The sequence below is a fragment of the Epargyreus clarus genome, unplaced genomic scaffold (genome assembly GCF_041222505.1).
Source record: "Epargyreus clarus isolate Ecla_fem2 unplaced genomic scaffold, WU_Ecla_fem_2.2 ptg000027l, whole genome shotgun sequence".
In the NCBI taxonomy this organism is placed as follows: Eukaryota; Metazoa; Arthropoda; class Insecta; order Lepidoptera; family Hesperiidae; genus Epargyreus; species Epargyreus clarus.
Window position 1 is genome coordinate 2,508,362 of NW_027332234.1, and position 16,393 is coordinate 2,524,754.

Sequence of the window (16,393 nt, forward strand, 5' to 3'; positions counted from 1 at the left end):
AACTTTAAAGGAGATGTTTCAAAATGTATGGGCTCCCGGCCACCTTTTGTACACTATAATAAAAACTAAGAAAACATGCAAAGAACAATTCGTAGGGGTTCATTTTCTTCAAATCATGTTCGTTTAATTGTGTAAAAACAATAATTTACACTTAAACTTGCAACACAATAGTGAAAAAACATCATGGCGGTAGTGATTACCGTAATAATGTCATCTGTCATTCTATTTTAACTTACTATGTGTATTATATAATTTTTAATATATTTTTTACGCGAATGGGTGTAGATATATAAATATTATATTGTATGTATTGAGAAACAATACCTATATTTGATAAACATTAATTATATTTACTTTCATGAATCTTGACTTAAAACAAACATACCAAAATATGTACTTCTATACCAATTTATTTTAGTTAAAACATTTAAGTGTGTAAATAAAACAACTTTAACTACACATTTAGATAATATTTTATTTATTCTTGACTTAGATACATTATTTATTCCTTTTTGAATATCTTCCCTTATCAATATCTCAAACCAAGCTCAGCCCAAACATCAAACAATGGTCATAATGTAAGCGCAGCTACTCGTACCTACGAGTACGGTTCGTTGCCCGGCGATGCAGTTGCAATAATAACTGATTATTTTGTCATCCCAAGAATGTCCTTGTCTTCCTATTATAATTATCTAAAATGGAGAAATGTAAAAAGATTAGCTTCTCTAGTTTAAAATTATTAACGATTATTTCACGATTAATACAACTAACTCATGTATATTTTACCTGATGATATTGAATCCTTGTCAACACAATCCACAGCGATCGCACGAAAATCACAAGAGTCCATAAAACATAAGCTGGGTAAACAAGTAAGGTAGAATCAGTCCAAAATCGTAAGCAGCACAGAGCAGAAACATATTCAAGATTGATTTATATAATATGTATATATCCACTTTTACACATATCAAATTGACAACTTCTTTTTTAATTTGACATGTCACTTACATCTATAAAACCAGATACTATTTAAAAGGTAGTTTTGTTAGAATTATTATAAATAATTAATTAAATTCAGAAATAATGACGGGATACCCAAAACAAAATCCAGGTTGTAAATTACTAAGGTAACAATAACTTTACGACAAAAACAGCGAAATAAAGAATTACCGACATCCAAAGAGTATAGTAACCTATGTGTAGGGTACACATAGGTTCCCTGACCGACGTCGACAGTTTTGAAAACTTGACATTGACAGTATTCCGCCATATTTAATATTTCAATGAAGAATGCTTATTTTAAATATTTTTAAACAGGAATACTTTAGGTTATCAAAATATATGTGTATTTTTCTTCAATTATACAAATTATTCGTGTTTTTTAGATATAGTGTACATGAGATGGCCGAAAATGAAACATCTCCTTTCAAAACTCTCCATATTATGCGGTAAAAACGGAAGTCCAATAGTCAAATGTTTCGGAGTTCCGAAAAATAATTCCTGGTAAGTAAACCGGAGAAACCATACGTATAATATATATAACTGGTATTAACTGAACAAAGAGCTCGCTAAAAACATTCTTCATAAATAATTAGCTGATTAACTGACAATACGAGTTTAAATAAAACAAAAAAATAGAGGCTTATCTATGATTGTCTGATTTACATTGATTCGGAGGAGGAGGAAAGAAGTCAAGGCTGCAACAAAACACATTTAAAAAAGGTTTATCGTGATATTTAAATTGACGTTGACGTTTCTTGTCAGTCATATAATAAATCATATTGACAGCAAACAAAATCTTTCAGCTTTCTCATATCCTGATTTGTTTGAAGTTGATCAGTTTAATTCGCACCAGAAATTATTATAAAACACATAAGATTAAACTATTTATGCTTGGTTTGGTAATGTTAATTTACGCACCATAATCATGGCAGGTAAGTAAAATAACCTATGGATATCGGGTAAGACTTGTTGTAATGAATGTATGTGTGAGCTTCTTAATTTATAGAGAATCAAGATACACCAATGGCAAATGACGCTGAGGAAACTAAGCCAGACAAAATGGAGGAGGACACGAGAGGAGACGAGGTGACTTCGCCGCCGCCGCCAGCGACGCCGCCGGCTGCCGAGGAAGAAACCCAAGAGCTCATAATCGTCAATGAAACCACAGAGGAATTGGACTTGAACCACGGCAGGATCGGCAAAATAGAAAACTTAGAACCCTTGAAGAACTTAGAAAGGTAACCAATGATTCACTTAACCCCATTCGAATGTGTCATTAACGATAGTCAACGAACTCTTTGAATTCGAAAACATAAATCGAAAAACAATCAACTGTTTGCAGTTCCATATCTTTCGAAATTATTTAATAACTATCACACTAATATATCAACCTATACTTAATATCAATATTGCATCAATACTAGTATGGCAACTTAAGTACACTTTAAGTCAAACTATACATGATAACTTTACCATCTTTGGTGCTAAATGTTATATTTGGTCACTATTTGAATTTTCACTTAACTTGATTTTTATTAAATTTAATATATATGATTTAGTATATAAATGATATATGAATATTACTCAGTATAGTATTTAAAAATACACTTTCATATTTCATCATGTATGTTGCAACAAGTCTTGTGTAACAAAATGAGTCACCTTAAACCATACAAGATTCACATTGTTGTGTTCAATTTAATAAGATTAAACTATTCTTATTTTAAACTATTTATGGCATTACTTTATTTCATAACGTGTGACATAAGATTTCTATGTATTGTTCTTTTTGAAAACAATTAAGTTTATCTTTGATTGATGATTCATTCATTGAATAAATGTTTGTTATGAAATTGTATTAGCAAACAGCATGCAGTCCACTTGATGGTAAGTGGTCTATGTGACCTGTCTCAATAGCAGTGATATAAGCTGCTATACCTTAGTTGTAGATTGTGATAAGGCATTTGCCTTTAGTCTATATATCTATTTTACTATGTTATCTATATTACTATATTCCATCTTAGTTTTTAAAGGCAGCTACTTATATTTAATTTATCTCATATAGAGTGTCTCAACTTGTTTTAAGATTACTTAATATCAGATGGATTGTATGATAATGTGTATCTATTTTATAAAGTAAAAAAAAATTGAGGAAAAAATATGTAAAATATTTTATAGGTTGTATCTCCGCTGGAATCTTATAAAGAAGATTGAGGGTCTGAACACACTGACCACTCTGGTAGAACTTGAACTCTACGACAACCAAATCACTGTGATGGAGAACATGGACAGCTTGGTGAATCTAGAGTAAGTAATTAGATTGTACATTTCGTCCCTGGCTAAGCATTCAATTATTTAATTTATATTTCCATTATTGCGCTAGGAGTTTCTATAATCTATAAGAAAGTTTGATGTACAATTAAACTAAAAATTTTTGGTCACAAATATATGTGTAATTAGGAATGATGGTGGTTTGTTCAGACAATGGTTCCGTTGTGGAGACATTGGTTTACAAAATGCATAACATAATATTTTATGTAGTTTTTTTTCCAGAAAACAAAAATTCTAATCAGAAAAATAATGACAGTGTTTATCATGTATTTCATTTATTTATGTTATTTTATACTCATAAAAAAAATCAAGAGACTATTGCTGCAGCCAATATGTATATCTTTCTACTTTTTAATTGTTTCCTTTGAACTAATCTCAACTTGTGTTTCAGAATACTCGACCTGTCTTTCAACAGAATCAAAGAGATTGCTGGCTTAGATAAGCTGCTCAATTTGAAAAAGCTATTCCTAAGCTCTAATAAGATCACTCATATTAACAATGTGAACCATTTGCCAAAGCTAGAGCTGCTCGAATTGGGGGATAATCGCATAAGGGTATATATTATGTTTTGTATTTTTTTTAATTGTTAAGAACCAACATTTGTTAAAACTCCATTTACTATGCTTTAAGAGTGCTGATTTTTTTTTTGTTTGAAGTTTATTATTATTATGATGCTAGAATATTAAACAAATTAAATTAAAATTAGACAGTAGGTTGAACAAAAATAAAGTAAATCATTAAAAGGCATTTTTCTTAATATATTTTTGAAACATTTTACCAAAATATTATTATTGAAATGTACAAAAAGGATTAAAAGCCAGTATGTCATTGTTTATTCACAAACAGCCTTGAATATAAAAGTAATTCTAACAAGTCGTAAGGGCAATGACCAGTAATTGAAGTAGTTATTGAATGAACCGTGCCCTTCATTTAGATTCACTGTAGCGCATTGCATGCTTTGATTGTATAAGGATGTTGGGTTGACTTTGTCACAAATGATAATAGATCATAGTAGATTACTCAATAATCCTGCTGTTAGCAGTTTTTGATTAAATATTGTTTTAAAATACTTATTTTTAACACATTTCTTTCTGCACATAAACATTCCAATAAAACAGAATTAATAATCTTTCAGGAAATCAAGAATTTGGATGGGATGAAGGCACTCAAACAATTGTACCTAGGGAAGAATAAGTTGACCAAAATACAGAATCTGGAGGACTTGACCAATTTAGAGATTCTCGTCTTACAAAGTAACCGGTTAACTAAAATCGAAAATCTTGAACAGTTGACCAACTTGGAACAGCTGTATGTATCGGAGAATGGTCTGTCTGCAATAGAGAACTTGGACAACCAAGTGAAACTCCAGACCTTAGATCTGGCTATGAATAGGATCACTGTCATCGAAAATGTGAAGCATATGAGTGATTTGGAAGAGCTCTGGGTAAGTATATTTTTTGCTAATTTTGGTCATATCACTTTTCCGTGTTTTAAAAATAAAAAATGAAATAACTGAAATCTGTTCATTTTCATAATAGAGATATTTCATTGAATCTGATATAGTATTGAAAATTACTTTTGTAGTTGTTGTAATCGTCTTAACATTTTTTTAATTATAATTATAAGTTATAACACATAGTTGTATTAATAAAAAAACATGTTGACCAGTTTTATTAATAAACTTCAAAGTTTTTCCTACTGTGTGTACTTTCTCATTATTTAAATTTCATAAAGTAAAGAACTTAAAATATTATGCTTACATTCCATTAATATAAATATGAATTCCAGTTGAACGACAACCAAGTAGCAGACTGGTCATCAGTGGAGTACCTGAAGGACAATAAGAACCTCGTGACGATATACCTGGAGCGCAACCCGCTGGCCGCCGACCCCGCCTACCGGAGGAAACTTAAGCTAGCACTTCCCTCGCTGCAGCAGATCGACGCCACGCTGTGTAGATAAGAATTACAATAGTAGCTGATAGTGGGGTCTGGGTTCAATCCGGGGAATTAGATATCTGGGTATGGGTGTTTGTGTATCCGTCTGTGTGTCTATGACGTCCACAACACAGGGACTTGTAGTATGGGTTAAAGTTTAGAAAGTGTCTGATATTCCAAAGCCATCTTAGAGTGGAGGGTTGAACTTTTATACAAATATAGCAGTATGGACATAGGCGGCCTTGCAAAGGGTTTTGTTATAGTCACGGGTTTGCTCTGCATGATGGCCCTTTTTGTCACTGCCGAGCATGAGTCTCTAAACACAACCGAGTGAAGCCCAAAGTATACTTAACCTTTTATACTGCAAATTCGTAAAAGAAGGTATGGGTTAGTGGTCAACCTATATTAGTGAGAGGTACATGGATAACTTAAAGGGAGACTTTTATACCCAAATCTTGGACATTTTTAGCCAAATTCCACAACATTTATGGGAATAAGAGGAGTGACCTCATGAAGCGCATGAGCGCCTCATGTGGCGCTTTTATCTAAAAATAAGTATAAATCAAACGCCAGCGTTACCACTCGCGTGCATGCCATGCAAGGGAGACAGACTTTGCCGAAGTGTTCCAGCTTAGTCCTCAGGGGTAGCGGCGCATCTGTGGCCGACCTCAGGTAGGAATATCTAATCCTATCTGGGGTTGATTACAGATGTCCATGGGCGGCAGTAGCCACTTACCATCAGGTGGACTGCATGCTCCTTTGCTACTCTTATATTATAAAAAAAAATGCCTGCGCCCATTTATTAAATACTCCAATATTATTATTATATTATCATGTATTTGGGGTAAAACCTATTACAGCCCGCAGTCCTTTACACTCGTGAATAGATTCTAAAAATAATTATTCTTGGCAATATTTTGAATGGGAACAGTTTCGCTAGAAGTTATGTAATTTGAAACATTGTTGTCTGTAACATAGCTAGCTAGAACGTTCGTATAATTCCCGCATTCCGTCTGCTATATTATTTTCTAAATGACAGATTGACATGATGAAGTAATGCTCAAATTACAATGTATCAATTATGATGTTGTGTGTGATATGAATGAATTACATGTGTAAAAAATTATGGAATTGGTATTATAATGTAGATATGTACATAATTGCCAGTGAAAAATCCAGTGGGAAGAACAAATAATTGTGAAATATTATTTATATCACGGCGTGCGTAAATTGACGTTTTACGCACGCTTCGCGTGCGCAAAACCCCCATTTCCGACCCCGTAATATAAAATTTTATACAACACGCGGACGAAAAATGTTTTTCTGACTCGTGTGATTGCAGTCCTCGCCTGCGGCTCGGCCTGCAAACTCACACTTGTCAGAAAAAAATTTTTCGTCCTCGTATTGTAATGTACTATTAATTTTGTTTGAAAATATGTGCTTACTAAGGTCTGTCTGTTATTATTAGACTTTTTCTTGCTAATATTTTAGCTATATAATCCTCTGGAGGTAATATGAAAAAGTCAAGTAAAAATTTCAATTTTTTTTTTCAATAAAATATAAATGAACATTGAGCATTTTTTTTATTATGAAACAATACGATAAATACTTAAAATCATATAGAAACATGTATAGCAGACGGAGCTATAGTACTCAAATCTACTGCCTTTTTGGGGTTGTTCATAGTGTGTATGTAATTTTATAATAGATTAGTATTATTGAGTAAAGATCGGATGGTAGCCCTGTTGATTCGGATATTTAAATATTTAGTGTTATTATTATATAATTGTAAAATAGTTAAGATAGTAATTAAATAAGAAATATATTTTATTATATAATTATGTTCTAATTTAAATTCAAAATAAATGTCTTTTAATTTGAATTATTATGTTTTTGGATTATGTCGAAAAATTCCAATATGTCCATATAAGTGCCTAACCTACTGAAATTTATTGTAAGAATATTTATTACTTATAGAAGTTATTACTGTTGAATCAATGTTATCCATTTTACAAGTTGCCTTTAGCTAAAGTAAATGTAAGTAATTGAAATATACTGTTCGAATATACTTTATTGGCAGCTAAATCACTATACTAACTAGTTAATATATTATTTAAGATTTATTTTAATTATTATAACTGGTAGTGTATTAACCCTACTCTTATCAAGTAAAAAAATCTCCACATGTTACTTTAGTGAAATAAAAATATATAAATCAACTCGAACGAATGTTATTGTCGCGCTTGTCCAAGCCAATTGGCGTACCGTTCAATCCAATTAACCTATTTTTTATTTTCCCTTCTGACAATAATTCTCTATAAATGTACTGGTCTTACCTCATGATAAAAAAATATTTTTCCTCAGCTGAGCATTTTCTCGCTTAAAATTCCAATAATTTACGAAAATATGAACATCTAATAATAATTATCATCTCGATGATTCATATCTTTAGCTAATTTTATGTAATATGTATAGCTAAAAAAAACTCAAGTAAACTGGTAATAAAATTACACAATAATTAACATTGTTGCGTAGCAAATATCGGGTCTACACGAGGTGAGTTTTAGCGACTTTAAAGTTTTGAAACTATTATTTTAGGCATATTGTCTCTACTGCGGTGTATGTATATCAATCTTCTATATTGTGTTTGTTTCAACTAAAGTAACCTTGATATTGATTTTGTAGAAATCAATAAATTGGTCCAGACCGTATACTGGGCATGTAACCTAATAAGTAGGTCTTAAGCCTTGCACACGTTTATACTAAGTTTAAGTTTTGTCTAAATCACACACAATTTATGTACACCCTCTTACTATTCTATCTTAAACTTTCACCTTGTGTAAACTCAGTAAGTCTGTATACATAAGAACAGTAATAGTATGCATAACCTAAAGCTTTTAAGTTTTAAATGAAGTAGTTTTTGTATGTTATTAACTAATGTTGTGTAGTGTTACTTCCTTAGAGGTTTGTACATGAGATAGATATTTTGATAATTTTAAAGGCATTATAATAGTGATCGCTCAATTTTTTTTTCAAAATTTGCTTATTGCTGTAGCATTGTATTAGCAATAACTGTTATTGGGACTTAAGAACGCCTCATATAAATGAGCCTACCATAACATACACCTTCTTCACTATATAGCGTGGTTGTTAGAAGGCGGCGCGATTCACGGTAAAAACACCGTCCTTCCTCTATTTCCTGTCCACAAATTTCTTCATCTTAAAATACAGTAAAGGAACCATAAGAGGACTTATGCCATGGGCGTGGATAGTTGATGTCGGCGAAAAAAGGTGGGGTCGGTCGGGTCTCTGATGGATTTTGTTATCCCATGCTAAGGGGGATACGAGCCCTTGAATTTCCCGCTTATATATGCCCATGACGTAACAATATAAATTAATACACAATAATCATAGTAGCAATAAATATCGTATTATCGTATCCCGGAGTCCTGTAGACAGGCGTGTTTCCAGGCAGTCACGGACCCGCGCGCGCGCGGCGCCCGCAAGGCGAGTGCTCACGCCGCGCCGCCGACCGTCCTCACTAAAGTCAGCTTCGACGTGTAAATAAATATACATATTATAAATACTTTTACGAGTTAATTCATTGTTCGTGTCCCTTAATGTTGTACTGTAATTTTTAATAAAGTTGTAATGGGAATTTGTATTTTTTTTCTTTTTTGTACTAGGTAGTAGTTAGTGTTAATGTTGTTATGGCTTAGGAGGCTATCCTAACGTTTTCTATAGTAAAGGATGACCCAATGAAAACAAAAGTAAATCTTAGTAAAATGACTTCCAATTTTCGTAACGCGAATGCAATGACACAGATTGTGTTGTGTGCCAGAAATATGAATAGTGTTTATGTACTATGAGTAGCCTGTCATTAATATTATGATAATACCTACTTACCTACGTAGTAAATATCAAGATATCAACATCATAAAATATACCTTTTTACCTACGACAATTACAACAACTAAGTAATTAGATTAAGGGAAAAAATTAATTAAAGCACATAATTCGTCGTAAAGTAAAGCCTACTCAATTAAGTATTCACAAAAAGCTCCGATAAAGTTATCGTGCTATATGTTACAAAAGTTTTTCTTTTTTTAATAATTTAATTTGCAAACCGTTAAATTTTAATTCCACAATAATAATATGTTAAAAATAAGAGGGCCATGTCCGTTTCATCTCCTGAATGAGGCTTGTTTTCATTGTCTTAATAAAATTGAAGCTATATTCGAAAATTAAGTGCCTATGTTAATTAACTTTAGCTTGACCTTGCAGAAATACGAGTCCTTGACTTAACCAAGAATTCAGTCGGTACCCGCTCTAGTCCCCGTTCGCCGGCCGGCAGCGAAACATGTTTATTTGCCTCATTTCCATATCTACTTTGCAGCTAGCAATATTACTATCGTAAACTCGGATCGTTCGATTCGTCCGGTTACTTCAGTAATAACGTGAACAACAACGCAACGACGCGTCTACATAATGAAATCTTTTATAGAATATTCCGCTAACTCGGATTTTCCTATACAAAACTTGCCGTATGGAATCTTCACATCGCCCAAAAATGTAAGAAATATTTTACAATATGACATTAATGTTTAGTTTAACAATGCTATTAGTATTTTTTGGTTAGCTTGTATTATACGATTAAATGCAAGAGCACCTTGTGATTCGCAAGTTTATTTATCTTTGTTCTTTATTATTGTAGGCTATAAATAATACAAACAGTTACCTATGTGATACGATGTTATCATTGTTTAAAATTGAATGGTATCTCTGCAGACTGTTAAGTACCTATTATATATATTTTTTAGATTTTCATTTTCTAGCTTGCTTATTTACTAAGTTTAGATAGGTATATACAGCTAATTTACGTCCATGCTAAATTAAGTATATGGTATGCTAGAAAATCTTTGCGCTATCTTTGTGTTTAGAATCGCATCCAAATTGGTTTAGTAGTTACCAAGTACCTTGAATAAATATTTTTAGTATAATATCGACAGCTTATTACTAACAGACATGTATTTGCATCTTTCAGGCTGAAAAACACATTGGGGTAGCTATAGGAGACTGGATTTTGGACTTAAACGTAATATCACATTTATTCGACGGACCTCTGCTCAAAGACAAGCAAAATGTGTTTAAGGTAGGTAGAACTACTATGTTTAACTGGACCTACGTGTTATGCTAATATGTAACTTGTTTACAATTTTCTCACTTGTTCGACAAGTATGTAGATTAAAGTTAATAAAAATGTCTACATATAGTAACATTTGATGAATCTTATTATAATTTATCTGACTACAATGATTTGCAGAAAATTAAAATGGGTCGGCAGGCAATATACAGGGTGAATTTTTCAAACGGGCCTTCAGGGCCAAATCCGAAACTATAAGGATTAGCGAAAAATGCTGAAAGGAGTTACGAGGCCGATTTTGGTAAAAACTAAAACTGCATCATTACTTTTTTAAAATAACTTTTTTCCTAGCCGGGAATCGAATGAGTTCATTTTGAAAAAAAAAAATACACCCTCTATATTATTCCACTATCTCATAGTGTTGCTTATAAGGATCAAAATCTGGGAAGTAATGATAGATGAGAAACTAAAGGAAAAGCCTCAATTTTAAGAAAATACATATTTTTTCGTATTAATTTGGCAGTTAAGTTCCCGCCATTCATCAATTTAAACATTTCGCGTATTAACGATTTTTTTAGCTCAATGTTTCAAATCATTTGAAAGAGATGTTTTCATCTCCAAGAATTTATATTTTTATGTCCGACTTACTTTTAAGGTTATTTTTAGGACCATTATAATAGATTTAACTTGCTATGGGCGGAGATTTGTTTAATACAGATGTTAAGTTGACAATTTGCGAGAATGACTTTTTCGAGTCAAATCACTCGGATTACTAAACAAAGAGATATAGAAAATAATATTCAACGTTGAAACGAAGTTGTAAACAACAAACAATAAGAATTTACTATTTAATCAGTTATCTGTTTTTATTAAAAAATAAATCCTAAAAACGGCGGTAACTTATTTGCCAAACTATTACTTTCTCATACTAAACCGTATGTCATGGTCATAACATCGAATAATTAGTTGATTAACCAACAAATTCTTCAATATTATGACTTACGTATGTTTCTAAAGAATTATACATAAGTCATTTGGTATGTTTAACCCCTAAGGATTAGTATGCCAATGTATGAAAAAAAATGTATTTTCTTCAAAATTTTACTTTTCCTTTAATTTGTCACATAACATTACTTGCCAGAATTTGATCCTTATAAGCAACACTATCAGATAGTGGAATAAAATAGAGGGTGTACATTTTTCAAAACGAACTCGTTCGATTCCCGGCTAGGGAAAAAGATATTTTTAAAAACGAATGATGCAGTTTTAGTTTTTATCAAAATCGGCCTCGTAACTCCTTTCAGCATTTTTCGCTAATCCTTATAGTTTCGGATTTGGCCCTGAAGGCCCGTTTGAAAAATTCACCCTGTATATTGAGTTACTCAATTTAAAATCGGCTTTGATCGACTCTACTACAGGACACTACCACACACCACCAAGTGTTATTTGAGACTATACCAATCTAAGCTCACAGACCAATGTTGCTGTCTAGATTCGAATTCCAGATTGAAAAAAAAAATAGTTCGAACGCCGGCTTCTCATACACAATATGCTAGGTCTCTCGGTAGAGTGTCCCTACAGTTCCGGGACCAGAATAGGGCTAAGATATGCCCTGCCTGTCGTAAGAGGCGACTAAAAGGGGACTTCCGGGGTTGCGGGTGGCAAGAGTGGGAGCTCGGACCGCCCGGCCAGCAACCCCGGGAAGGACGGCGGTATGTGTGGTACCGTACCGTGTACCTACACCAGACGATATGGCGAGCGTATAGTACTTTTGCACGTATAGTTTGTAAAAAGTACAATCCAAGAGTGTGGGTGGGTTAGTTACTTGACAATAATAAGACATGCTCTATGCATTTCTCAGTTGTGAAGATAATTTTGCATTCTATTAGATTATGTTTAAAGGTCAGCTACTATCAATAATTTATTAATACCTTGCAAATAATAGATTTGTATACTAACTAATTACTTTCGGAATATTAACTTTAGTGTAGATAGATACGTAATTTAATCTGCTTAAAATATTTCTCAATATTTTAGGAAGGAACCCTAAATGCGTTTATGAGTCTTACAAGACCCCATTGGCTAGAAGCGAGGAATACGTTGCAAAACCTGTTAAGTGTTTCTAACACTTCCCTGCAAAACAACAATGAACTTAGACAAAAGTAAGTTAAATATTACGATATAAGTATTTTTTTTTAAAACTGAGCACGAAACGAGTGTGAGATAGCTCCTAAACGGAGTTTTTTTTATATAGGTACTTTTTATCCCAATATTTTCAAATTATTACGGATTCAGACCAAGTCACAACGAAGTAGGTAGGTATAGCTGTAGTAAACATGATATCATTTTGATAGACTTTGTAAAAAATCCTTATCTTGGAAGTAACAGCATGTTTAAGGCAGATAAATTACTTGCCCAATGTGGTTTTTTAGTTATGGTATTCTATTTTCAGGGCATTTGTTAAACAGGGCGAAGCGACAATGCACGTACCGGCGGAAATTGGGGATTACACGGATTTCTACTCCTCAATCCACCACGCCACTAACGTGGGCATCATGTTCAGGAGCAAGGAAAACGCACTTATGCCGAACTGGTGAATATCTTGAGCACTAAATGATGTTAACTCTTAAATACCAATTAAACTATTTCTATTGATTGCCTGGCCGCGGATTGTCTAGATTGTCTATGCGTGTTAGACTGGTTTGGTAACCGCTGTCTCACGCAGATAAGAATGTACATAAAATTTAAAATATATATAAGTAATTTTTTAAGTTAATTGTTAACAATGGTTGGAAATAATTTCTCTGCAACTTTTTATTTTTTTGGATTATAATCTTGATGAAAATGTGCGTATTTCGAAACTGCAATTGTAGCGTGTGGGAAAAATAAATGGTTAATAATAATTACTTCATTCTTTTTTAGGAAACATCTACCAGTCGGTTATCACGGAAGATGTAGTTCCATCGTCGTATCAGGAACACCAATCAGAAGACCGTATGGTCAAACACAGCCTGTAGAAGGTAAACCAAAAACCTCAAAACTATATTTACTTAATTTCTATCAACAGAACACAATTCAAATACCAGTCCCAAAACCTACAATTAATCTTAATAACCTAAATAAAAAACGTACAAATAAAATAAATATGAAACAGGTGCAGACCCACACTTCGGGCCTTGTCGCCTGATGGACTTCGAGTTAGAAATGGCTTGTTTCGTGGGTGGTCCCCCCACGGCTCTGGGCGAGAGGGTCACCGCCAAACAGGCTGAGGACCACTTGTTCGGGTTCACGCTTATGAACGACTGGAGCGGTAAGTCGACATATTATGTACAAAGAGACGTTTTTTATACATTATACACCCACACGATTTTTATCTTTTGGGCAAGATAAACAGAAAAAGACGAGTGCCTGGACGCTAAAAAAGTGTCTTTATTGGGGATCGAGCGAACTTCAGTTTCGTCCATCATTACCCACTAATAACTCCTGGAGCATACTTCATCATACTGCTCTAATGCAGTACGAAATCTAGGAACGAAATACATTGGATGGTGGTCAACTCAAGTCAAGAATTTTCAATGTATAGTCCGCGCCAAACAACTCATACAAAATTTACTATGGACGCCATTATTTTCTATATTGAGAGCGGACTAGCAGTTTTACGCGGACTATACTTACACACAGATTTAAATACATTGATTTAATGTAACCTTTCATTTATTTACAGCCCGTGACATCCAAAAGTGGGAGTACATACCTCTAGGTCCCTTCACAGCCAAGAACTTGGGCACGACCATATCCCCCTGGGTGGTCACGGTGGAGGCCCTAAGACCGTACGCTGTTGACAACTACCCGCAAGATCCAACGCCCTTCCCGTATTTGAAGCACGACGATAAGTTTAACTTCGATATCAAGTTGGAGGTGGATTTGAAACGTAAGTTTTCATGAAAAATAGTATTTTTTTTATCTCCCTATGTCATTAATTTACGTAATTACCGACACCATTTACTTTATCTAATTTTACTTAAGTACACGTTTGTAATTTAAAAAAGTAGTTTGAATTTGTAAAGAAAGAAAGTTTCTATGCCAATTATTTCGCTAGACAATACAATACTGAAAAAATCGCTTATATTCACGACTTTGAATATTAATGCCTGAGCAGATAAACAAATAATGATTCCATTCAAATGTGCATAACTTATTTTATTATGATATTTGTTTACTTTGTATCGTTCGAAAACATTCATATTAATCAGTAAGTAAACAGACAAACATTGTATATGCAAAATTATGTAATCATGGTTATTTCAAATTGACTTTTATTCACATCATACACAACAATAAAATCATTCGGTTCTGTCAACAATTGAATGATTTGACCGTATCTTTCATAGCGGAGAAGTCATCCACGGCGACAACAATCTGCCGCTCGAACTACCGCTTCCTGTACTGGACGGCGAAGCAGCAGCTGGCGCAGCAGACCGTCACCGGCTGCAACCTGCGCGCTGGGGACCTGCTGGGCTCTGGGACCATCAGTGGGGATGTGAGTCTATCTATTACCATCAGTTCTAGAGTAACTTCTAGTCCACTCTGAATATAGAAACGAGTCGCGTCGCAACAGCAAATTGTAGATATTAGCGGGACAAAGACAGCGCGGGACCTCCCTCAGCTGCCTGCTCTCGCCTATAGGTGCGTTAATGTGCCCTTACTGTTGCTAAGGAGTATAATATGCTTGTAGTTGTGTTCGACAACATTGGCTCGCTGACTACACCTACGCGCAACAACTTCAGAGCGAACTAGAAATTTGGCGCGGATTATACCATTTTTTCTGATATTTTTTGTGCTGGACACGACGTAAAACGTAGTGCCCAGTCAATGCTCAAAGGAGCTTCAGGGTCGATTTTATTAAAACTGTATAAATATATTTTAAAAATCCTGTATTATTGCGCCATTTTATAATTCCCCTATATTATTCATAGGCATAGTTCGCGCCAAACTGTTAGTCCGCTCTGGGAGCCTATTACCATTTCTTAAAACAATATCAGTTTAATCATACATTGAAATTTGGTACCACGACCTCGTTAAAGTAGGATTGTTTTTATAATATCACAATAAGCAGTTTTGTATGATGTCGGTCGAAATTATTCATTCTTTTTGTGCAGGAAATTTATTGTTTTAAGCAAAATATGACAATTTCAGTTGGTTTTATACAATCGATAAGCGAAAAATTTATAATGTTTTAAGTTTACATCGCTCGGCAGGAATAAAACAAAACTGTTTTAAGGAGGTCATGGTACGAAACAAAATAATGTTTACATCAACATTGAAATAAAACTTTCTTGAACTATGATTGTTTTTAAAAGATGGTGGTAGGGCCCCTGAAGTTGTTGTCATGTAATTTGCTGTGTCGACGCGATTCATTTCTGTGTTCAGAGCGGACTAGCAGTTTTACGCGGACTAGAGTGTATTTATACTAAGACCATATCCTTTTAATTCGAAAATCAAATACAAATAGAACTAAAAAAATCACTACTTACGTAGTTTTAGTTTTGTTAAAACCCTTAATAATTTTAATACCCATTCCAGACTGCGGACTCCTTCGGCAGCATGCTAGAATTGTGCTGGAAGGGCACGAAACCCATTCGCCTGATGAATGGAGAAGAGAGGAAGTTCCTCCAAGATGGCGACACTATCACTCTCCGTGGTTTCTGTGTTGACGAGAACGGCGTGAGGATTGGCTTCGGGAACTGCGAAGGAAAACTCCTTCCTGCAATACCCTTCCAAGAATAGTGCTTTATTTTTATTTTTAGCACTGCCCATAATCATTGCCTGCCATGTATACAAATATGGTTAAATAAAATAATGTTGTACACTTATGTATTAGTTTTTATTTTTGGTGTATGCGGATACTTTAAATACGGGTATTAGAATGGCCATTACAAAAAGCCCTAGAACCTAAATACATATTGAAATAGTGAATATT

The 16,393-nt window shown here is 33.8% G+C and overlaps 2 protein-coding genes across 2 annotated transcripts; both read left to right on the forward strand.

The window, feature by feature from the left end:
* Window positions 1-1,759: 1,759 nt before the first annotated feature.
* LOC140753746 (uncharacterized) lies at window positions 1,760-5,777 on the forward strand. Its single transcript, XM_073088515.1, has 6 exons — window positions 1,760-1,934; window positions 2,009-2,240; window positions 3,181-3,309; window positions 3,725-3,887; window positions 4,469-4,777; window positions 5,122-5,777. Exons 1-6 carry the CDS (start codon window positions 1,928-1,930, stop codon window positions 5,293-5,295), a joined length of 1,014 nt encoding a protein of 337 aa, XP_072944616.1. The 5' UTR covers window positions 1,760-1,927; the 3' UTR covers window positions 5,296-5,777.
* Window positions 5,778-9,601: 3,824 nt separating this feature from the next.
* Faa (fumarylacetoacetate hydrolase) lies at window positions 9,602-16,291 on the forward strand. The gene is made up of 9 exons (XM_073088606.1): window positions 9,602-9,842; window positions 10,315-10,422; window positions 12,451-12,575; window positions 12,866-13,006; window positions 13,336-13,433; window positions 13,568-13,723; window positions 14,138-14,344; window positions 14,805-14,953; window positions 15,997-16,291. The coding sequence occupies exons 1-9, from the start codon at window positions 9,759-9,761 to the stop codon at window positions 16,198-16,200; spliced, it is 1,272 nt and encodes a 423-aa protein (XP_072944707.1). The 5' UTR covers window positions 9,602-9,758; the 3' UTR covers window positions 16,201-16,291.
* Window positions 16,292-16,393: the final 102 nt, after the last annotated feature.

What these genes read in the sequence shown, in the direction of transcription:
- Faa (XM_073088606.1), top strand. Translation starts at nt 9,759, where the DNA reads ATGAAATCTTTTATAGAATATTCCGCTAACTCGGATTTTCCTATACAA. An exon ending in ACAAGCAAAATGTGTTTAAG is followed by an intron (nt 10,423 to 12,450) that starts GTAGGTAGAACT and finishes TCAATATTTTAG; the next exon opens with GAAGGAACCCTAAATGCGTT. An exon ending in GCTTATGAACGACTGGAGCG is followed by an intron (nt 13,724 to 14,137) that starts GTAAGTCGACAT and finishes ATTTATTTACAG; the next exon opens with CCCGTGACATCCAAAAGTGG.
- LOC140753746 (XM_073088515.1), top strand. An exon ending in CCCTTGAAGAACTTAGAAAG is followed by an intron (nt 2,241 to 3,180) that starts GTAACCAATGAT and finishes AATATTTTATAG; the next exon opens with GTTGTATCTCCGCTGGAATC. An exon ending in GACAGCTTGGTGAATCTAGA is followed by an intron (nt 3,310 to 3,724) that starts GTAAGTAATTAG and finishes CTTGTGTTTCAG; the next exon opens with AATACTCGACCTGTCTTTCA.